General features: G+C 40.8%; 1 protein-coding gene and 1 non-coding gene across 3 annotated transcripts in view; both read left to right on the top strand.

The window, feature by feature from the left end:
- The first annotated feature begins 487 nt into the window (after window positions 1-487).
- The window catches only part of LOC128011399 (pleckstrin homology domain-containing family G member 1), a 48427-nt gene continuing 23634 nt past the window's right edge, over window positions 488-25280 (top strand). Inside the window, exon 1 of one of the 2 annotated variants that reach the window (XM_052593735.1) lies at window positions 488-659. Coding sequence is in view for 1 of the 2 variants with exons in the window: in XM_052593734.1 (XP_052449694.1) it covers window positions 16605-16614 (10 nt within the window). In the remaining variant the exon portion in view is untranslated. Of the gene's footprint in view, window positions 660-16274; window positions 16615-25280 lie in introns of those variants that run through there. The other variant, XM_052593734.1, reaches the window with a different exon arrangement.
- On the top strand, window positions 10545-10735 carry LOC128012624 (U2 spliceosomal RNA). Its single transcript, XR_008183147.1, has one exon. It is a non-coding gene; the product is annotated as a U2 spliceosomal RNA (small nuclear RNA).

Here is a 25280-nt window from a genome sequence, read left to right as displayed (position 1 = left end):
TGTGTGTGTGTGTGCGTGTGTGAGAGAGAGAGAGAGAGAGAGAGAAAGCGAGAGGTAAAGTTTCTTCTTCTCCTCTGTTGACTGAAGCAGAAATCCCATCTCTATGTCTATCTCAGACCACCTTCAGATCTATTTCTGTGTGTGTAGCCTCTTTAAAGTGACCCAATTGTGTGTACGTGAGGAGGACGGTTCTCCCTTGGCTCGCTTCTTGCTTTCTTAACCCCTCCTTTTCTCTCCAATTTTCTTTCTCTCAAACTCTTTATTTTTGTTTTAGTAATTTTTTTTACAATTTGCATTGCCTGCAGCATTATCCATGATCCAGTTTGCATCCATGAATGTGAGTGACTGTGTGTGTGTGTGTGTGTGTGTGTGTCTTGTGATGGTGCATCAGGAGAAAGATCATCAGATATATGCTCTCTCTCTCTCTCTCTCTCTCTCTCTCTCTCTCTCTTTCTGATCTCATAGAGGTGTGGACTCGGTGGACTTTGAGAGTCAGTATCAAGCTGTGTGTGTGCGTGTGTGTGTTTGTGTGTGTCAGACAGCAAGCAGGACTGCCTGAGCCTATGGAAATGGAATTAAATATCCGAAGGATTTTATTCACAAGAAAACTTTGTGAATCACTCCAAAGGGCAGGGGACAGTGGTAAAGCTGTTTAAAAGGTGAGTTTATGGTTGTTATTGATTCATTTTTAACAGGAATTAAATTTATAGACTTAACATTTAGTAACAGGAACGAATATTGTTTTTGACGCTTGTGCAAATAGATGTACCTCCTTTAATATTCTCTTTTCATGTTTATCGGGTTCTTGCTTTGTATTTGTAGGAGTATTTATGAGTTTTTATTTGCCATTACGGTATTTCTAAGCTTTAAGATGTCATTTAGAAAGTGTTTTACTTCATAAAATTACAGTTTCATAAAATTAATATCCAACTCCACACGTATCCAACGATACGTTTACTGTCTATTAATTTAATTTTTTTTTTTTTTTTTTTTTTTTTTATGAATGGAAATTAAGTGAAATCTAGAGTATTTCAAAAATAGAGGATATCGTTATGTTCATTATATTTTCTGAAAACATATTTGGTAATGGTAAAGCAAATAATGGTAGTGATTTAAAACCAAATGTTTGTCTTGTGATAACTCTTGTCTACTGAGACTGTATGTGTGTACTGGATTTGGACATGAAAATATTTGGTACATGTTATGGACAGACTGGACATATGCTGAAGTCATTATGTGAGTGTGTGAAAGTGACCTGCTTGATGGACACTCACATTTTTGTTACATATTTTGAGTAATTTATGTTTTTTTTAGATTTTCATTTTTCTTTAGCACACACACACACACAAATACATCCATGTTATTCAGAGGAAGACCATTTCCACCTCCTGTTGATTACTCACCCAGCGTGATCATCTGAGGCCAAACAACACTTCCTCCATCACACACACACACACACACACAGTGCCACTGACCCCTGATGAATGCACAAAGCTGACCATAACCTACTTACACCATGTCTACCAAATGAGCAAAGTAATTGCCATTGAACATTCATTTGAGTTAAAATTTTGAAATGCTGTGTCATTAGAGACATGAAACTAGCACAGCTGAGTATACATGCTGTAGAATGCAGTGTGTGTGTGTGTGTGCGTGTGTGTGTGTGTGTGTGTGTGTGTGTGTTTGTATCGGGGACAATAGCTTTCATTTATTCTTATTCTTTATTTCTTATTCACACAGACACAAACACACACTGACACTATCTTACAGCAGGGCATATCCACTTCCTAGGGTACAAAAAAGAACACTGCAGTTTTTTTATTTTTGTATGATTTATAAGCTGTTTTCCCCATGGGGACTATAATAATATCCGCACTAGGTCAAAATTGACTGGTATTACTATCCTTGTGGGGACATTCATAGTGAATATTAGTACATACACAGACGCACACTTGAGTACAATCTTGCAAACAGAAACAGAAAGACAGACACAAACACAATCACTGACTGAAATCTTGTCTATTACTAGGAAGTATGAGGAGAATTTGCTTTAGATTTGCATCTGTTCTGGTGGAGTGTGACGACATTCCTGCATGCAAATCTACAACGAATGTAACTTGTGTTTGCCTATGTAGTGCATTGTGACAGCAGAGTGTTTACCCTCTCTCTGTCTTTTTTTTTCTGTCCTTCTTTGAGAAGGAGTGCGAGAGTGAGGGACCCAGTCGTTTATTAAAGATGTTCTTTTGTGTAGGCCGTCCCGCCCCTCACATCCCAGGGCCTGCCACCGAACCTGTTGTCATAACAACAGCTGTCTTCCTGGCGACCCCTACCCAGCCCTCTGTATCGTGTGTGTTTTGCTTTGAAATAGTTTGAAAAAATAAATAAATAAATAATTCCCATAATTTAGCAAAATTTAATTAATAAACTACAGTAAGTATTTCATGTAGCTGTGATATTATCCTTAAACATTTGATTGGAATGTGCAAAACACTATCTCTCTTAACACCAAAAGATTCTGCTTTAACCATGTGGCGAGTGGGGCGGGGCCGAGAGGCGTGGGAACGAGGGGTGGGGCTCAGGTGTAGCTCATCTCCAATCACTACACCTGGCCTCACTCCTCGTTCCCACGCCTCTCGGCCCCGCCCCACTCGCCACAAACCATATTTGTAATTCGTTTAGACAATCCAACAAAGGTCCTAAGAATTCTTTACTTTTTTGCTGCAAGGGAAACTACAGCTGAGGATCATCCGCATATAGGTGGAAGGACACTCCATATTTCTCAAAGATAGCAACCATTGGTTGCATAAATATAGAAAATAAAACTGGGGCAAGAATTGAGCTCTGTGGCATCCCACAAGCAAGTGGGTGTGAGGACGAACTATGTTGGCCAATGGGAACACTAAAACTTCTGTTTGTTAAAAAAGATTGAAACCATTTCAACACCTTGCCCTATAACCCAATACATCTCTCCAACCTGGAAATCAAGATATTGTGGTCAATCATTTCAAATGCAGAGCTTAAGTCTAAAAGCACCAAAGCCACAACATTCCCTTTATGTTTCCATATAAATAATATTTAGGACTTTTAAAACTGCAGTTTCCGTGCTGTGTTGAGACAAAGCAACTTTCTCAAGGATCTTAGAAAGAAATGGCAAGTTTGATATAGGCCTAAAATTATACAAGTTTGAAAAATCAAGATTGAGGCTCTTTAATAATTGAGTTACTGTGGCTGTTTTTAGGCAGTCAGGAACAACCACAGTAATTAGATTAGTATTAAAAATAAGTAAAAGTTCATGTCCAACAGTATTGAAAATTTGTTTTAGAAATAAAGATGGAATGATGTCTTGAGAAGATGAAGTTGATCTTAGATGTTCAACAATTACTTCAATTGTTGTTCAAAAGAAACAGGCTGAAAATCGCTCCATAGCATCGGACCAATGGCAGTCTTGACAGCTCTCTGATACAAGGAATCTCTCCACATTTCATTTGAGATTGTAGCTTATGCTTGCACCATTTTCTCTCTCTCTGCAAGCCTTTCTAAGCAAGAAAGAGTTCAATCATTAAGCCGTGGCTGTGGTTTAATCACAGTACGTTTGGGTTTTAAGAGATAAATGAGATTCAGAGTAGACAAACGTTTTTGATTGGAGCTATTAAAAAGTCTGTTCACATCCTGCATAGGATCAGTGGATCAGTGGAAGGTGGATCAGTTATAGCATAAGAGGCAGGAAATCGCTCACATGACCGAGTGAAGAAATAATGATTCAGATGAGTCACTGAAAGCATAGCAATTGCCGGATTGGGAAAATGGGAAGAAAAAAGTACCAGTCTGTGGTCAGAAAAACAATTTTCACTGATTTCATTTAAGATATTTGGAATCCATGTGAAAGAACCAATGAGCATGAGTAGATTCTTCACAAAATCAAATGAGTCAATAAGATTTTTATATTCAGCTACCAGAGTTTTAGTGGGGCAACATAAATGGATATTAATATCACCCAATACTAAAATCTAATCAAACTGTGGACTCAGTTCTCCGAGTAAATCAGAGAAATCATTTAGAATATGCTGTGGGCGATAGATATTAAATGGGCCATTTGATGCAACACATAAAGTGTTCCTGTAGCTGAATTGGTAGAGCACTGTGCTGTCAAGCGCAAAGTTGGGGGTTCAAATCCCTGGGAACACATGATAGGTAAAAATTAATAGCCTGAATGCACTTTAAGTGACCTTGGAAAAAAGTGTCTGATAAATGTATGATGCTGCTAAAAATAACATTATTTTGTTTATACGGTTTAAGGTCTATGCCCCGCCTACTGAAACGCATCGATTTTACAAAGCTCATCGTTCTGAAAAAGCGAGGTGTGCTGGTGTTGTGATTGGCTGAATGCCTCAAGCGTGTGACAAACATGTTATATACCTTAACTTATGTACCTTATAGGTCTATGGTCACCACCTCAAAGAGCATGCACAGAGGAGTCCAAATTAAACAATTCCCCATCGTAAGTACACATTGATGACCTAAGACACGAAATGAGCGGTTTGTGTAAGAACAATATTTATATAGTTTTTACCTCTTTTACACAACCACGTCCAACTGATCTGAGTGCGCTAGTGCTTCCTGATTTGACATGCACGCGCGCTCTGGCTTTAGTCTGCGCAAGTGCAGAAAGCCCCGGGTGTGATCTCTCGCGCACGCACATCACTCATTGTTTACCACACGCTACCCCACCAATCTGCACTATCCGAAATATAATGCAGTAATTGTAATTAATTAATTTGTTTATAATGCACCCTATAATCGTTGTGATTATAATAAAAATACAACACATTACTCACTCTATTGACAGCGTGCCATTGGGTCCCTCTGGCATTGGACGTCGCCTCCAGTTTATACGTGGAAAACGTCACGTCGGTAACCAACGAATATGGGATATCGCTTCGATAGACTAATCTACTTCAAGTGTAAACTAAACGAGCCAATGCACATTGGCATGCAATTATTGCATCCAGCTGCCGCTGATCACTGCGTGAGTATAAGAGGGCAGCAGGTGCAATGCATACCAGTTTTTCACTGAGGAGCCGAGCCGGCAGCTCAGCGGCGGTACAGCAACCATGGCAACGGGACGTGGCGTCTCCGTTCCCTCCTTCAGGGAACGAGGGTTACCATACGTAACCGAGACATTCCCTTTCAGTCGTTCACTCTCGACGCCACGTCGGTGACCGACGAATATGGGATCCTTATCAAAGCGCCATGGGTGCTGCTCCTTCCAGTGCCCTGTGCGAGCCGCCTGCGCCCCTATTAGGTGTAGGCCGGGGCTCAGAACAAGTAGCTCCACTCACCATTGTCAAAGCACTACCTCACTGGGTGAGATTGGATAACACTGGGAAAACGTACCCGGTCCGCTTGGAGCCGGGACGCTGCGGAAGCCCCATCCTTCCCGAAGGAGGTCTCGGAGGCATATACACATATAGCATCCGTTTAGGAGTATACGGAAAAATTTGAGGTGATTAAAACCCTCTTGGGAAGGCAGAAGTCTGCCGGGCAAACACGGGCTCTACGGCTATACCGTGGACTATACACATACGAGTACCCCTTAGGCGTCCAGCTGCTTAGGGTGCTTAGATCTCAACAGGGTCTACAGTACGGACACTCTGGAGTGGTTTAAGCAAGCTGACACTAACCGGGGCCTCTCAGTGCCACTACCCGTTTGAGGTGAGAACACAGGAGGATACCGGCTCTACACGAAGGCTATAGAACCTAGCGAACGTGTTGGGGTCGCCCAGCCCGCAACTCTACATATCTGTCAGCGAGGCGCCATGAGCCAGTGCCCAGGAGTATGCAACACTTCTAGTTGAGTGAGCTCGTAACCTGAACCTGGGTCTGCTTCCTCCAGGGGCAGCGCTTGCAGGTTCACCACTTGGTCTTTGAAGGATGTAGTGGGAACCTTGGGCACGTAGCCAGGCCGGGGCCTCAGGATTACCTGGGAGTCAGCCGGCCCGAACTCTGGGCACGAATCGTCGACCGAAAATGCATGCAGGTCCCCTACCCTCTTGATGGAGGCCAGTGCAAGCAGGAGCACTAAGGGGGAACCAGGTCCGAGTAGGCCAATATGGCGCTACTAGCAAGACTTGCTCCTCGTCCTTCCAGACTTTGCACAATGTCTGTGCAAGAAGGCTCACTGGGGGAAACGCATACTTGCGTAGGTCCCCCGGCCAGCTGTGTGCCAGTGCGTCCGAGCCGAGAGTTCCCTCGGTCAGGGAGTAGAAAACCTGGCAGTGAGAGGTCTCTGGAGCAGCAAACAGGTCTACCTGAGCGGCTCTGAACCGCCTCCAAATCAGCTGGACCGTCAGGGGATGGAGTCGCCATTCTCCCGGGAGCATTGCTCAATACAGCTCGTTGGCTGTACGACTGAGCAGGCCTGGAATGAACAGCACAAAGTGACCTCAGAACCTTCTGACTCCAAAGGAGGAGGTGGCGGGCGAGTTGCGAGATGCGACGAGAGCGCAGACCACTATGGCGGTTGATGTACGCAACAGTCGCAGTGTTGTCCAATCGGACCAGCACAAGCTTGCCTCATAAGAAACCTTTGAGACGGTTCAAGCAAGGTGCGTTGCTAACAACTCTAGGCAATTGATGTGCCACTGCAGCTGCGGGCCCGTCCAAACCCCTGAGAATGCATGCCCGTTGTACGTGGCCCCCCCAGGCGGTGGTGGAGGCATGCGTGTAAACCACAGCATGCCTGGAGATCTGCTCTAGGGGCACCCCTGCCCAGAGAAATGCAAGATCTGGCCACGGAGTGAGGGTTTGGCGACAGGCCGGTGTAACTTGGACCCGGTGAGTGCCGCGCTTCCACGCCCACCTCAGGACTCGGCCATAAAGCCAGTGCTGGAGCGGTCTCATATGTAATAGGCTGAGCGGTGTAAGTGCCGCTGTGGCCACCATATGCCCCAGGAGCCTCTGAAAGAGTTTCATTGGGACCGCTGTCCTGCTCTTGAACTTATTCAAGCAGGCTAGCACCGAACGTGCACGTTCCTCTGTGATGCGTGCTGTCTGTTCTACCGAATCCAACTCCATACCGAGAAAATAGATCCTCTGCAATGGCGAGAGTTTGCTCTTTTTGCCAGCTGACCTGAAGGCCCAACAGGCTTAGGTGCCGGAGCACAACATCCCTGTGCTCACACAACTGATCTCGAGACTGTGCTAGTATCAACCAATCGTCTAAGTACTTGAGAATGCGAACACTCTGCTCTCTGAGAGGAACGAGAGCTGCCTCTGTGACTTCCGTGAAGACACGGGAAGACCGGAAGGGCAGGACCTTGTACTGATATGCTAGTCCTTCGAACGCAAACCGCAGAAAAGGTCTGTGGCGCGGAAGTATGGACACATGAAAGTACACGTCCTTCAGGTCGATCGCTGCAAACCAATCTTGGGGACGGACGCACCTGAAAATGCGTTTCTGTGTCAACATTTTGAACTGTAGCCGATGGAGGGCCCGATTCAAAACTCGCAGATCCAAGATCCCCACTGCTTTTCTTGGGTACAATGAGGTACGGGCTGTAAAGCCGTGCCCTCCTGGGACCCAGAGAGGGAGGAAACTACTCTCCTGTCGAGATTTCCAGATTCTCCGCCTGGCCCTCCTCCAGGGGAGGGAGAGGTGCCTTCACCATCCCCCAGAAAGCAGCTACCTCTCTCTGGGTCACCCGTCCCAGGGCCTTTGCTCTTCTGCTCACCTCCAAGTTTGACGGGGGCCAGGATGGGAGGGGCAGCCTGCCTGCGCCCAGCTCAACGGCACCACTTGGAGGCTGCTGCAGATGTGACGCGTGAGCAGGGGCGGATGCAGGGGGCTGCCCTCGGTGATGAGCAGGCTGGGGCACTGCAGCTGGCGGGTGGGTGGAGATAGCAGCAGCTGCCCGCCGGGGCAGGATGTGTCGGATCGCCTCAGTCTGCTTCTGGGCAGCCGAGACTTGCTGGGCCAAGATCTCGACTGCGTCACCGAAGTGGGCCCGGGAAGGGAGCACCGGGTCTCCACGCCAGGAGGCGGCAGACTTAGGACACAATTGCATCGCTACCGCCCGCTCCACCGACGGGATTCCTGAATACCCCTTCGCTGCACCGCCCACTTGCTGGTTTCTGACAGTAAAAGGTGCCATCCAAGACTTGGTGAGCTCGTCATGCACTTCCGGAAAGAAAGGCACTGGGGTGGGGCGCTGAGAACCAGCGCGCCACCCCGAGAAACCAATCATCCAGCCGCGAGGGCTCGGGACACGGTGGGGGATTCCACTCGAGCCCTACCCTCTTGGCGGCCCAGGAAAGCCAGGTAACGACCGCACCCAGAAACGCACGGGTGAAACGGCATTCTTTTAAGGACGATCCATCGTCTTTACAAAGACGCACCCGTGAAGCTCTTTTAGAGAAATTTGCTCTTTAGGAAATGCTCTTTTAGTACTGAGGCGCACAGGGGAATTGGCCGCTTGCAACACGATAGGGGTAGTGCAACCTGAAGTGTGCAATCCACTCGACACAGGAACGACCGCCGCTGAAGCGCCGTCTCGCCAACACACGTAGCTTCCGAGAGTGTGCTGAACTCATAGTTCGCAGCAGACACAGTTGAGCAGAGCGATACTAACGCTCGGCTCCGAAGCGAAAAGCTGGTATGCATTGCACCTGCTGCCCTCTACTCACGCAGTGATCAGCGGCAGCTGGATGCAATAATTGCATGCCAATGTGCATTGGCTCGTTTAGTTTACACTCGAAGTAGATTGGTCTATCGAAGCGATATCCCATATTCGTCAGTCACCGAAGTGGCGTCGAGAGTGACCGACTGAAAGGGAACTAAACACAACGTGTAAAACTCTGGGTCTCAACAGCGGAGAAAACTCAGGATTTTCAGTCAGGCAGGTGTGTGATGCGATACTGTTAATGTCCTCGTCGTCGTCTTGTAGTTGTTCCATTCGTGACAACATTTGCTCTCCACTTCTGTTGGCATCTCACAACACTTGCTACTAAAACACCACCAATTTTGAAGAGATCTCTGTCTGTCCGAGGCTTGAAGACGTGCTGCTGCAGCCGATGCTTCGTCCATCACTCTGAATACTTGGTCTGTGTATTCTGGTTTAAATAAATACGTTTGTGAAAAAATTTCAATGTTGTCTATGGATATATTGAAATCGTCTTCCATTCCATTTTCCTGTACGTCTAAATATGTTTAGATCTTCACAGTGAAAGGTAATACTTCCGAAATCTGTGTAAACCATAGGCAGTAAGTGTAAACAATGAGTGATGTACACGCGCGAGAGATCACCTCCGGGAATTTCCACGCTTGCGCAGAATAAGCCAGAGTGCGCGTGCACGTCACATCAGGAAGCACTCTCGCCCTCAGATCAGTTGGACGTGGTTGTGTACAAGAGGTAAAAACAATATAAATACTGTTCGTTTTCTCACACAAACCGCTCGTTTCGTGTCTTAGGTCATCAATGTGTACTTATGATGGGGAATTGTTTAATTTGGACAAGTCATTTGTGGATTAGTGCGTAATGGAGACGTAAACTCTTTCAAACGATTCAGTTCGATTTGGTGAACCGGTTTGACTGGTGGCGTTTGAATCACCAGTGGCAAATTATTTAAATATAAAATATGTAATTACAGGTTGTCAGAAGCTCCAGACTGTCCTTGCAAAGTTTGCACAGACACATTGCAGGCTACTGGCTCAGAAAACAGTCGTTGTCTATAAAATGTGCTGCACACATCTTAATATTTGGGTTGAACTGTTCTGGAACAGTGTTGAAATTCAGCTCAACTGATTTGTAGTCTTGTCCTCTTTTGGAAGGCCAAACAAAGTAGGTTTGCTTTCACAATGAAACACACATTGACTCCAAGATATGGCGCCAATGGCAACAGTGAGAAGGAAAGGTCTTCTTTCTTTGCGTGAACATTTGGGAGGCGTTATGCAAATCTTCCCACATAGTGATGTAGACATGTGGGGGCGTGTTAGAACAAGCTGTTTTGGATATTATAAATAATATCTCTTTGGATTTTAAACTTTAGTCTTTGCAACTTTACAGATCTTCTTTATGAACCAAGAGCTTGTAACACTCCAAAGAGAAGGGAAGCATTGAAATCACATCATATGACCCCTTTAATACAGATAACTGGATGTACCAAATCTATTTGAAGAAGCTATACCTCAAAGCTTGAGTAGACGCCAGTCGGAATGGTACATGTAATAAACTTTCATTTAAAAACACTGCAAGACCTCCTCCACGTCCAGTTTTCCTGGGGCAATTATAAAAGGTGCAATCCTCGGGAACAAGTTCAGAACAGGGACTAAAGTCTCCCTCTTTAACCCAAGTTTCAGTCAAAAATATATTCATAATTCTTTGAAGTAAAAAATTTGTGCAAGATAAATGTGATTTTACTAGAATTTACTGACTTATCTCCTGCATACCCAGATGTCAAGGCTTTGAGATTCCCATTCTATGGTCCTGTTAGATGGATAAAAAAAAAAGAAAAAAAAACTAATATAATTTTGGCCCTGTGTTATTTACATCGCTTCTCGGCCTTTTGGCTAAGATCAAGTGTAGTATCTGTTCTTATCAGTTTAATATCTGATACGTCCCCCATCCGGGGACTACATATTAAATGGATTTTTAGATCACGGAGCTGGAGCCGGGGCTTGCTCCGTCCACTCCATGCATCGGCCTGGTATTGCAGTGTTTCCAGGAACGGTGTGCTTTCCCTTTTTGGGGATTGCCGTTTTTACGGGGAAGTCGTGGCCTAATGGTTAGAGGGTTGGACTCCCAATCGAAGGGTTGTGGGTTCTAGTCTTGGGCCGGACGGAATTGTGGGTGGGGGGAGTGCATGAACAGCTCTCTCTCCACCTACAATACCACGACTTAGGTGCCCTTGAGCAAGGCATCGAACCCCCAACTGCTCCCCGGGCGCCGCAGCATAAATGGCTGCCCACTGCTCCGGGTGTGTGCTCACAGTGTGTGTGTGTGTGTTCACTGCTCTGTGTGTGTGCATTTCGGATGGGTTAAATGCAGAGCACAAATTCTGAGTATGGGTCACCATACTTGGCTGAATGTCACTTCACTTACATTTCACCAGGTTAAAAGCTTTATGCTTAATTTATTTGTAACACATTTACCTTAAAACCTTTTCAGCTTTGCTTTATGCAAATTGTGTAGTGATATGACAGCACCCAAAATACTATCAAACAATCCAACACAGCTCCATTTTTCACGAAAAATAGATAAAAATTGGGGAAAGTCGTGGCTTAATGGTTAGAGAGTCGGACTCGTAACCCATTGAAGGTGGTGGGAGTGAATGTACACCACTCTCTCCCACCTTCAATACCACGGTGCCCTTGAGCAAGGCACTAAACCCCCAACTGCTCCTCGGATGCCGCAGCTTAAATGGCTGCCCACTGCTCCAGGTGTGTGTTCACGGTGTGTGTGTGTTCACTGCTGTGTGTGTGCACTTTGGATGGGATAAATGCAGAGCACTAACTCCGAGTATGTGTCACCGTACTTGGCCACATGTCACGTCACTTCACTTCAAAAGGCACACAGGAAACAAAAACCTCGGAAAATGCTATACCACCCGCCAAATGCTGGCCAAATCTCAGAGATGCCGATTCACACTGGACTAATATTATCACAGGACTTTTTACTTTACAAAGTATAGCCATAGATGATTTGCACAGGATTAAGATCACAGACAACCTCTGCAATTATTACAAATGTTTAGAGGTCACCAGGTAATACTAATCCCGTAAAAATGGGGCTTAAGTCACACACAAAAATCTAACAGGAAATACCTTGATTTCCTTTTTCTGACACAACCAATCAAAATGCCACATTTATTCATCAGTGCCTAACATTAACTCCTTACGTACTTCACTGAACAATAACCAATCATGGCTTTAGAAGAATAGGCCTGTAAATACACATCTACACAACTACTGTACACATGTTGATGTATTACTTTCTTTCCTACTGTGTAATACTGTATTCACAACCACAAATGCATACGGTTATAAAAAAAAACAAAAAACAAGATTGTTTCAATCATTCTTTTCTAGTTCCCCATAATTTTATCAAAAACTTTCTGCCAATTACTTTCAATCCTGTACAGAAATGTACATTGAAGCTAAAGAAAGAAGAGCTTTAGGCTTTGCATAACTTTGTGTATACGATATATCCAAAAATATAATATTATGGCAAAGGTGTTTGGTGTAGTGTTTGGAACGTAAGTTGAATGTTTGATTTTGAGAGGTGTTTGTAATATTTTAGATGCAAGTGCTTCATTCTGCATTTTGCATGTTGTGTGTGCAGTTCTTGGATTTGTGTGTATAGTTTTGAAATTTTGTGTAAGCAGTTGAAAAAACATTTGTGCATTTTTATGAATCTTTGATTAACAGAAAGTTCAAAATAAATGTATTTATTTGAAATAGAAATCTTTTGAAACATTATAAATGTTTATACTGTCACTTTTGAAAAAAAAAATGCATTCTTGTTGAATTAAAGTGTTTAAAAAGTATTAAACTGTAGTGAATGTAAACATCAACATTAACTTAGATGTGTATATATATATATATATATATATATATATATATATATATATGTGTGTGTGTGTGTGTGTGTGTAACTTTTACATTTATTCATTTAGAAGATGCTTTTATCTAAAGCGACTTACAAATGAGGACAGTGGAAGCAATCAAAAACAACAATATATTGTTCATGCATAACTCATTGTTAGTTCAGCATTTCACAAACTGAGCCTTGTTGTAATAAACCATAAAATGAATATATTTCAGTTTCATAACACATACTTACAGCATATTAAGTATGTTAACACTTTTGTGTTTCTCTGTGTTTTCTGCACATCCAGTATATCTCTGTTTTGTAACAATAATTTTGGTAAACTACAATATGAAAAAAATTATATGTAAATGTCAAAACTGCACTTTTAAATAGTGCAGTTTGTAAAATGTATTATTAATTATATTTTTATTACAATATCTGGTGGTGCAAATAATACTGCGCACACAATGGTATGAATGTGCTCAGTTAACACTAAACATATGTGAAGTACACATGTAAGGATACGAGGACGAATGGTTTCGTGTGTTTGTGTGAAATCTCATCCTCTTCCTGGAAAACGGGGGTTTTGTTCAGTTTGTTTGAGTGGTCAGGGATTAGACTGCAGTTTCAAACTCTGTGAAACTGTGAATGGGGCTGCATTTGTGTGTGTGAGAGAGACTTTAATCCATCAATTCTAACTGACAACAAGCTCTTAGTGTGTGTGTGTGTGTGTGTGTGTGTGCGTGTGTGTGTGCTTGTGCGTGTGTGTGATGAGCTGTATGCTGGAGCTGAGAGGTGAGTTTCATTTGGGTCACTGAATATGAAAGCCTGCCGATTGAGGATTTTCAAACTAGTTAGTGTGTGTGTGTGTGTGTGTGTGTTACATAGTGCTCATTAAAATGTGTTATCATTTTCACAGTTGCTTATCATATTGTGTAAAAAAAAAATAGATATTCAGAGGGTGCGTGTGTTTAAGGTGTGTTAGAGTCACTTGTATTAGCATGCACATCCGTTGTCTCCTTCTGAATGTGTCCAAGGAGAATTAGTGTCTTTTCAACTCGAGGCAATTCTGAATCAGCTCAAAGCCACAAATCTGTTTACTTCACACTTACTAATTACATTTACATTACATTTACATTTATTCGTTTACCAGACGCTTTTATCCAAAGTGGCTTACAAATGAGGGGAGTGGAAGCAATCAAAAACAACAAAAAGAGCAATGATATATAAGTGCTATATCAAGTCTCAGTTAGCTTAAACACAGTATAGCAAGGGCTTTTATAATAAATAATAAATAAAAAGAAAACAGATAGAATATAAAAAATAGAACAAGCTTGTGTTAGACGTCTTATACACACACACACACACACACACACATAATTGCATAATAAATTTAAAGAAAATATAATACAGAAAAATTAGAAAGGTTGTTAGATTTTTTTTTTAAGAATAGAATTCGAATAGTGAGTGTTAAAGTTAGAGGGTAAAATAAAGATGGAAGAGATAATTGCTCTTAGTAAAATACTGAACATTACTTAATCTTTGGTTAACCGTCCACAGTGGGTGACCACAGACGTCTGAATGACGCATGAGATAAGTACAGACAATGATATGATGCTGATGTGTGCTTGTTTGTTGGCATGAAAGCTCATTGATGCATTCCTTTCATTGCTCACTCAACACTTGTGATCATTTGTCAGTTTGTATGGTTGCTGTGTTTATTGGATATATACACCCACAAACACACACACATGGATAAAATGTAAGTAGTGGCCATGTAACTTAAGAAATGTAAGTATTTAAAACTTATAAATCAAAAGACTGATATTGTAGTTCCTTAACACAATCTTAGTTCATGGTTCATTGCCCATAGCAGAGCTGTACAGGTGGAGCTGGGGAAGGTGGAGGATATCTGACGGCAAAGAAACCCTCCACCTCCCCAGCTCCACCTGTATAGGTCTGCTACAGTTTACAGTAGGACTGATAAATAGTATTTTATATATGCTATTTGTGTGGCAGCAGCATGTCTTACATGTTCACAGCAGTCTGTCTGTGGATACAGAAGCTGTTTTACTCAGAAGCAGCCAGTCTAGCAGTTCTGTTCTACCTAAACCAAATACAGTCAAACAATGTCATATTTATTACCATGAGAAACTATTCTGAGAGTTGTCATGATATAAACATAAATAAATAAAACATCCAGTCACTCACTCACTCAATCAATCTGAGAAGATATTTAGTTTTGCTGTTAGTTAATTAGCAGGTTGATTTTTTGTTTGTTACTAGCTAGGTAGCTAGCCAGCTAGCTAGATTGTTGGTTCATTGGTAATTAAGTTCCTTACGAATAGTTAATTTCCTGAAGGTGAATTTAACTGCACATTAGTTAGTTATTAGTTGATTGATGTGTGTTATGTGTGCGTGTGTATTTATTCTTATGTTTATTTATTTAATTTTATTTTTTAAAAGACAGTCATGATATCTAATCTAAAATCTTGATAATTAGATATAATGATTGAACTAAAATGACTAGCGAGTTTAAGGTGTATGATTTAATCAGGCTCGTTAGTGGACAGAAATAAGTCTCCCTGACTGATAGTGTGTGATGAAGTGGTCGTGGTGTATTGTTTGTCTGAGAGCATTTCTATGTGTGCAGTCTTAAGGTGGGGTTGTTCTCAGCTATTGATCATGCCTTCACCCATTCTACTGTTTCAGTGTGTGTGTGTGTGTGTGTGTGTGAGTGAGAGAGAGAGAGAGAAAGAGAGAGAGAGAGAGAGAGAGAGAGTCAGCTCTCTGTGAACCTGCTTGAATAACACAATAAATTTGCATCATGCTATTATTTTCTCTCTTACTTGCTCGTTCCTGGCCTCCCATTCAAAACGTAAGGAGTCGACAATATTTTAAGCCATCATACTGTAGGTATGATCCTGATGTTTAATTATATAATAATTATTATTCAGTCTAATAGGCTTTCTTTTGCCAGACAATACCAGACAATGAAAAAAGAAAACAAACTGCAATCAAGAAAATACTTCATTGTGAAATTAATGTAATGTTTTAAGACACATATTGCATGTTAATTATAGTTTAAATGCAATTATCCAAACTTTAGAGTGCTTGTTTTGACCCACTCAGACTTAAAAACATTTTTAATATGCTCTTTTGTAATTAATTTTATTGTTTTTGAAATATGATTAAGATGTAGAGCATTTTGAATTTACTGAAAATCATTAAACTGAATCATATTTCAATGATGTTTTCACTGAAATGTCATGTATTTAAATGTTTTGTAATTACACATCTGTAATAATGAAGCTGCAGTGAAGCACATTTAATACACTCTTAACACTCTTTCACAGCGATGCCATAGAAGAACCATTTTTGGTTCCACAAAGAGCAGTTCAGTCAAAGGTTCTTTAAAGAACCATCTCTTTCTTCCCTTTTTTATAATCTGAAGAACCTTCTTTCGCCAACAAAGATTGTTTAACACCTATTGTTAAACAAAAAGGTTCTTCAGATGTTAAAGGTTCTTTATCCAACAAATTAGACAAAAAGGTTCTTCTATGCCCTTTTAATAGGGTCCTTAAGTGTGTTAGGAAACAGTAGTTCAAATTTGAGTTCACATGAATTCAAAAGAGAAAGCGAGAGAGAGAGAGAGAGAGAGAGAGAGAGAGGGAGAAGCATTCTGTGGAAGTCTGAGCTGCTAATGTGTTGCAGTGGGAGAGGGAGGAGCCACAGGGAGGGAGATTTGGGAAGAGAATGTAGAAGTGCTCAATGTGTGAGTGACAGGCAGACCATCAGGACCGCTGTGGTGCAGCTCAGAGCTTATGTGTGTGTGAACCCAGGATTTACTGAACGTGTGTGTGTGTGGGTGCAGTATCATTCACACTGACGGAGCTATCCCGTGTGTCTCAGGGAGAATGTAAAGTGAATTGAAGGATTAGAGGAGTGTGTTGTGTATGTGTGTGTAGCACTAGTCTGGAATACTAAGTGGATATGTGATCAAATCTGGATCGAGCTGCAATGCCTACGGGTAAGAAATCACACTTGCATGCAGCATATAAACAGATGACAAGTTTTTGGTGTTACTGTTATTTTGATAGTATGTTTTATTGTACTTTTGTGTGCACTTGGTTTCTTTAGATATGTTGGTCAAGTGTTTTATGTGCAGAATCTTGATGATTTTATGTGTCTTTATGGCTTCTAAAGTCAAAGCAGCTCTCGAAAGCTTCCTATAAATATGTGTGAACATATGAACACTTCTGTGATTGATGTCAGAGCTGCAGTGTTTAAACTGCTTGAGTCCTGCCGTTAGGACTCTCTCTCTCTCTCTCTCTCTCTCTCTCTCTCTCTCTCTGTGTGTGTGTGTGTGTGTGTGTTGGCAAGTATTTATTTTGCTTGGTTTGGTGGGCTCTTGTACCAAACAGAAGTCCTCTACACAACCTGAACTGACAGAAGTGTTTTTACGTGCATACATGTAAGTGTGTGGGTTGGTTCACTTATACTTTAGGCACAAAATTGCCTCCAGTCATTACACAGATCTGACCAAATCTTTATTTGACGACACTGTTGAAGGTAAATGTGATTTATAAATAAAGTAAATATGAAATAGGTAGTGTTTGGGTTGTTTTGAGTCATTATAAATAGATTTAAATAGCTAAGTAGATGTGTGTGTTGTCGTGAGCATGTGTCTGATAGGATTTGACGTGTATGCAAATGGTATTACACTGATTTGTAAATAAAACACATTATTGGAATATGTTTTACAAGAAAATACTGTTGAGATGTAATGAGTAAGGTTATGTTTTGGTTATGTTGTCGTTGTGAGGAACCCTTTGGCTCTCTGTCGCTCTCCCCCACCCCTGACCTAAATTAGTCCCCCATGGGTTGAGGGTTGAGGGGGGATAAAAACAGTTTAGAGTCTGCTTTAGACAATACCAGCACCCCCTCAGGACATCTGTCCCTAAAGTAATACACCCCCCGGGACACAACCCAGCTGGAGAGAGCGAGAAAGAGTTTGAAGCATGCGTTTGAAAGATGGCGTGGTGAAAACCTGTCAGAACGTATTGGCAGATAACAAATACTTGTTTCAGAAGTTCAAAAAGCATTCATCCTAGGAGGTTTTACCCTGACTGATCCAGAGCTTCTAGTTATTATATTTTAAAAGTACACTATACCTTCAGGGGTACCCCTTTATACCTTATTTAGCGCTAAAATGTTCAACATAGTACCTTAATGGTACCTATAACTACTCAAAGGTACTAATATGCACCATTTTAATCACATTTTAACCTAACAGTGTACTTTTTCCTCAAATTAGGAAGTTGCCAAAGCCTGTTCATTTGCATTCTTTGAACATTTGTAAGCTGGGGTTATAAATGCATGGCGTATATAAATGTCAGGTTTATGTTTCTCTGAAGCAAATCCGTCTCAGTGAAATCTAATCCGTGGGTAGCACTGGGGCAGTGGGTCACAGGGGGATATTCACCCCTAATGTGTGTGTGTGTGTGTATTAGTATGTCCATTCATGCAGGTTAAGTCTCTTTGTCACATCCTATTCAGTGCTCTAAGGGAAATTCTTACCAGCCTGTCAGTAATTTGGATGTTATAAATGTGTAATTAATACATTGCTTTTAAACATGCACCATGTTATACACGTGTTATAAAGAATGCACATGTTATATTATACAAGATCCTGATCCTCCAGACAGAGCAAACATAGTTCAGATGTCATACAGCATGTTCAGCAGTGATTTGCAGATCAAGAATGTGAATGGGTCTGTCCTTCTTCTGTATGGAATAGTTTTTGTGGTTGATAAATTGATATTTAAGATTGTCCTTGGACTGCAATCAGACTGTTTTGTCTTTTGTAGCTCTTTGATGTGTTTTAGTATATAGAGGGATTGTCTACAAGGAAAACATTTGGAAAAATAAATAAAAAACTCTCTTTGTCTTCACTGAAGTGATGAATGTTCTGAGTTAGAATGTCCAGCTCTGAGAACATTCTACAATCAGAACTTCAGTCGGTTGGTCTGATGACTTCTGGGAGATAATGGGCCGGTCTGATTGCAGGAAATGGGCAGTGAAGAAGAGCTATTTATAAAGATGTGATTATTCCAAGTCATTATGATTGATTGAGCGATAGGGACTTTTTCTCAGGGATCCTCAGTTCTGGAGTAAATGAGAATTTGGAGTTGTTTTGGGAATGTTTCTCGGAGTATCATGAATCAGTTACAGGTGTCCCAGCTCCAGAAGTTGTGGTGAAGTTCTAGCATGTTTCAGAGAACAGAACAGAAGATGTGCTGCTTGCGTGTGTGTGTGTGTGTGTGTGTGTGTGTGTGTGTGTGTGCTGCTCTCGTGCAGTCGGGCTGGAGAGAATTAATCCCATTGGTTATGGACACAGCACTTGGCTGCAAAACACACATTGTCATGGAGATGTCAAGACCATGAGAGCTTTGAGTCATTTTGCGCATGTGTCCAATTGTTTTTATGTTCGGTGATCAGAGTTCTCTTAAAGTTAAGGTGACAGTTTATGTTTGCATATGTTTCACGCTGTAGGATTCATTTGTAATGAATACACACAAATGCCAGTGTTTGAGACTGAACAGCATGATACAGCAGAAGAAGGTATCATTTTAAAAGTAATATAGTGGAAAATGTAATTAATAGTGGAAATTAATTCGCAAGCTGACGTGCATAGTTACTGCCACATAATGAGATACTGAATCCACCATTAAAGGATAGACCGTATCTGTCTGAGCAGATAGACTAGTCTAATATAAAATGGGCAATCGATCAGACAAAGCTACAATGCTTCGACAAAAAAGTGAAAACATGCATGTAAGTAAACAATAAAAATAATTCAGGAAAAATTTGCTCAAAATTCTGTCATAGTTTGCTTTACTATCTTGTTTTTCTATCCCTGTTTTTTTTTTTTTTTTTTTTTTTTTTTTTATATAAACACAAAAGGAAATCTTAGGCATCATAAAAGCACCATAAAAGTAGTCCATATATCTCATGTATTGATTTACAAATTGTCTAGAGCCATATTATAGCTTTGTGTGCCGTAGGTCACTGCTAAAATTTCCCTCTGCTCAAGCTCCTAAATATCATTTACAGTATAAATGCACCATCAACCTTTGCTGTGTAGAAAACCGCAGCTAAACTTCTCCCTCTGTGTTTCATGGAAGAACAAAAAAATAATATGAGATCATAAATGAGTAACAGAATTGTCATTTATGAGCACACCCATGTTGTATATCAGAATGATAGGCTACTGGTAAAATTGTTTCACCACAAAACATACGGCAGCAACATTTCATAAGAACTTCATTTGTGCTTAACGAGCCATTTAACAATCCTCTGCATTCAACCATCTTTAATGTTTAATGCTTTGATGTTCTCACAGGCTTCTTAGCTCATTTCAGCTCCTGCAATAGTTTCCAGTGAAGCACAGTTCACTGGCCAGAACAAAAACACACTCAAAGACTCACATTCTCTACAGGTGTGTGTGTGATGTAACATCACTTACAGTTTAACCTTTATATACATGCCACACTACATTATAGCATATATAGCAAATAACATCAGTTGCATGATTTACATTTGATTGCACATATTTGAAAGTGACCATCATGCAGACAAGTAGAGTCATTCATACTGATTTTTGAGTATTTGACATGTTTATGAGCGCGTGTTTGGGAATGATTATGTATGCTTACTGTACAGTATGTGTGGTCAAGAACTGCTTACTGTGCATAATGACAGGGTGGAAATGTAGACAGACTGTGACTATTTTACAGTGTTTGCATACTGTATATCTTGGTGAAAATGTACACGACAAGGTGGGAGTGTATATATATATATATATATATATATATATATATATATATATATATATATATATATATATATAGTTTTTTTTTCATGTGTATGTAGTTTTGTGTAAAGGCTAGTATCACTATTACTATTAGAATTAGTTTTTAGTTTTTACTTTGGAATGCTACAGACATGAATGATACGTCATATGTCTTCTTGACGGAAGGTGTTTTGTTGCATTTCCAAGCAATAAGTCACACTGATGAAGACAGATAGTGGAAATGTTTGTCTTTTTTATGATCGCAATAAAAGATTTAGTGCAATGATTTGCATTGATTAGAAGCAATAAGACTTGGAAAACGTTTGCAGGGAAAATGGGTAAGGCTTTGGGTAATTCACTCATTTTTTCTCATTTATGCAGCAAAGTGTGTGAAAAATTAATGAATGAATTCAAATGTATATCTGCATTATTTGATTATATAAGTCACCTTTATATCAGCCATGCAAGCCAAACAGCTAGTGTGTTTTCTAGATTAAATATAGGTTTAAACTGGACAACGCCTCAGGAAACTCTCAGCTGCACCGCTACCTCACAGCTGGACGGACTTCAGCTCAAAGTCTGTATTTAAAACTTTTATTGACATCCAGCTATATATAAACACACACACACACATGACTTAACTTTGGGAGTCTCTCAAAATCGCTTTCTCCCTCAGTAAACTATAAAAGCTTCACATTCACAGGCCTGAACTCCTTCGTCCCGCTGAATGTGTGTGTAACTGTAAAACGTGCACCATTCATCTGTAGAGGGCTGTTGGGGGGGCTATTTGATGTTGTCTGTCTGATGAGTGGATGAGAGTGAGGCACAGAGTGTGTGTGTGTGTGTGTGTGAGAAGTCTTTGTCTCTTCTGAATTATGTCATGTTTGAGTCTCCCAGCAGTAGTCCTCAGAGGGGGGCTGACAGGGCTTAATCCGCCTTAAACCCCCCGAGTTACTCTCTCTCCTTTCTTCACTCTCTATCTCTCGTTCACTGTGAGGAATGGATCTGTTTGTCTAAGCCAGCATTGTGATATGAAGGAGCGAGCGGGAAATCTGAGACCGGCTGCCCACCTTCTGGTTTTACCCCTGAATCACATTGTGTGAGCAGTGAAGCTTCTGGAGACCTTCATGGAGCTTCATAAAGCACATTCACAGCATGCTACTGTTTCAATACGCAAGTGGACAGCTCTGATTAAGACTAGGGCTGCAAGTAATAATTATTTTAGTAACCGATTAATCGAATGAGTACTAGAGCGATTAAATGAGTCATCATCGATTGTTGTATCTTGAAACTGAGGGGAAAAGGTGTAGCATATAAAGCTTAATGCTGCTCTCATCAGTGTCTGGATGTTCACTAATGGTAACCCCCTGCTTGCGTATATTAAACTTCTTTTTTACCTTTTACAGAAGAATGCAAAAAACTTCACTACGAGTATTTTATAATAATATCCCAATTTCAGCCTCTATTTAAGAGAAGCATTGTTTTTAATGTAGCTCAAACTTCAGCACATAACTCATCCCACATGATGGATAACAATTGTCTTAATGTCATTCTAGCAACCACCGAGAAATGCCCTAAAAAATCGGCCCCAAAACAGCTATGGCGTAGCAACCAAAATGTTACCATAAATCACTGTACTTCCACAGATCAAAGAGTAAATATACATGATGAACACTGGATTTAACTGTAATTTAAGCTGCTGAAGCCCACAATCCTCTGCTAAATAAACCGAAAGCTTAGTGTGTTAATGGGTCTGGTTGCAATGATCAAAGTAAACATGATCTTATACAAATGTCTTTACATTTACCACACACACACACACACTTATTTTCTTCTTGTACCATTGCTTGGTTTTCAGTTACCCCTGAGCTTCATACACAGCTCCCTGTAGTCTTTGAACAAAAAAACAACAGCACACACCATGCTTGTGTTTATTTGCATGTGTGTGTGTGTGTGTGTGTGTGTGTGTGTGTGTGTGTGTCTGAGACAGTGTGTGAGATACTGTGTGTGTGATCGTAGACAAACAATAGTACTTCCAGTCATGTGATAGTTGCCGTTTCTCTGGAACAGGAAACATAGTCTATAAAATGCACATAAGAAACACAAGCTACTGTCCGTTCCACGAGCTGGAATCCATCTGATTATAAAGAGCTTGAGAATTTAAAGCGGCAGATGACATAACTGCAGTACACACTTATAATAAATACAACATTATCGCATATTTGTGTAGACATTAATATAGTTAATGTTTTAACATTTTAACGTTATCTTTATAGTTATCCTTCTTGGTGTGAACGGGCCTTTATGACAAAGAGATTAAACCTGTAGATGATAACCATTATATAGTGATTCATATTTAAATTTGGCATGTTTAGATATTTTTAAGTGATCTTCTGTGCCACTTTTGGTTTGGAATGGCAACAAATAATTGAGAATGTAATAGGAGTACCGCGACTTCTCAATGGACCATTTACTAAAATTATTAAGCGAAAACAAATCCACTGTGACAACATGGAACAGCACTTTTTTTAGTTCAGTGGGGTTTCAGGAGATTGAGGCCATCGGGCTCATTTTATTGACAGTTCGTTATGTCCAACGGGTTGTTTTTAATTCTTAAAATCCTTATCCTACCCATTTAGTTGTCCTGCAATCAGTCTCCTCACCTGCAAAAAGCAAAAAAATTATATTTATTAAATTTATAGCACTGTACAAGCACAGTGAATCAGCACAGTACAGGTAAAGAGAACAGGTCAGGTTAATCAAGTTAAAATAATCTTGATTATAACCCAGGATTTGGTCTCTTTTTGTCTGTGACCTCAGTGTGAGATTTTTTTTTGGCCTGATTATTAAAACGGAGTAGTAAATGCTGCTGTGTCAGACAATATATAAACGGCATTATACAGCAGACATGGTAATGGTGAGCTTAAGTCCTTTTACATCAGTTACATTAATAGGAATATGGTTTCCTTTGGTTCTAAAGAGTAAGTCTGATTAATTGCCTCTGATTTCTATTTGCTTAAGACACAGTCTGAACATAGTGGCTATGTTAATGGAATTGACACAATAGCTGTTTGGTCATTAGTTTTATCAAAGATGATTTACTATGTCTGGTGGATTTGCAAAGTCCATGTTTGCTTTTTTGAGGTAATCTTGGCCACATCCCCTTGTGCAACATTTGGGGGGAGAAAAAGACTATCCCCTTGTGTTGGAAATCCTTTCTGAATTTTAAAGGTAGGCATATGTTTTCAATTATAAAAACCCAGTTATACTGAATGAGAAAAAGAGTGATATTATAAAGACATGTCATGTTTGTGGTGTGCATATTTGGGAGCAATAGTGTGCTGACTTTTTGTGCTTTAATAGGCAAAACATTGCAAATAAGAACCAAAAGAGAATCTCTACTTTGAGATAAACACAGACGAACCCGTGCGTGCATGAACAGTGTGCACACACACCCACAGAAGTTTGTTTTACTTGAACACGACCCCACCCACCAAAACACAATCAGCTGTGAACCCGATGCATGAAACATTAATAAAGACGTTAACATATACAGACGTATCTGTTCACTAGTTCAACTGAAATAAACATGCAGCACAGAAACATATGTGTTTACTTGATGGCTGCATCTCATCTCGTGTTTGTCTAGTGAAAGTGGGTCAGTGTGTGAGTTTGGCATGCACAGGAACTAACCAATCACAGCCTGGCTCAAACAATCAAGAGCCAATCATGTGGCTTTGCTCTGGAGCCCTGGCTAATATAGACGGCTCCGTGTTGAATGAGTGATGATGGTGATTATTCATAACTGGCAGCTGAGAAGGAGACATGTGGTTGACTGCAAGACAAAAAGAAAGTCTTCAATTCCCTGGAATCCTTTTATATGGTTTTGTTGTCAGACAGCGATTACTTGTTGCTTCTGACTGGTTTCCATGATGCAGTTTGGTGTGAATTGTATGATATGTTGTAATTCAATGCCATACTTTGTTTCATATGTTTATCGCTTACCTCTTTCCACTGCGGTAATCCACCTATTGTGTTAACAGAGGATAAAAAAGACCATGTTACACTGAGTTGATTGTGTGTGCACACCTGTGCTAGTGTGTGTGGAGTGGGTGCGTCTGGATGATCTTACATTGTTGTGTTAGTGAGTCTGAGAATAGACAGTCTACAATCACACACGTGCACACACACACATGCACGGTCACACAGAGCTCTCTTTCATTTCACCCAGAGAGTAAAATGTCTCCATTACATGTTAATCTGCTCATTAAAGCCTCTCTCTTACAGTGCTGGCCTTTTCTTTCATGAAAGACTCTGTATGTATGTGTGTGTGTGTGTGTGTGTGTGTGTGTGTGTGTGTGTGTGTGTGTGTGTGTGTGTGTGCGTGTGTGTGTGTGTTCCCATGGTAATTCATTGAGTGAGGTGGTGAGTGACTGAATCACAACTGAATCAAACCAAAAATCCTAAAACACATGCAAATACTCTAACTAGCAGTAAAATCTCTTAAGATTAAATGTAGTAAACGCTATAATTAAACATCTTCTGAAGAAAATGTGACTAGCGCTTGCCATGCTGCACACAAACCACAATGCTAGGGTCTTTTGAGTGTTTTCTAGGGTGTTGTTTACTGTCCCAAGTCCACCCTAAATTCACCTCCAGTCATATTCTGGTCTCTAGATATGAGTCCGTCCCTAGCAACAACTCAGAATAACCTATTAATCGCCTAGCATTATGCAAAAAAAAACACTTTAGCAAGAAGACTCACCTATAAAACCCAGAGGTTTTCACTCACAGTTTCTTTTGTGAATGTAAAACGATATATTTTAGTGTTGTGTTCTTGA

The sequence above is a fragment of the Carassius gibelio genome, chromosome B23 (genome assembly GCF_023724105.1).
Source record: "Carassius gibelio isolate Cgi1373 ecotype wild population from Czech Republic chromosome B23, carGib1.2-hapl.c, whole genome shotgun sequence".
NCBI classification, from domain to species: Eukaryota; Metazoa; Chordata; class Actinopteri; order Cypriniformes; family Cyprinidae; genus Carassius; species Carassius gibelio.
The sequence above is the reverse complement of the archived record's forward strand: the minus strand, read 5'-3'. Positions and strand labels throughout refer to the sequence as shown.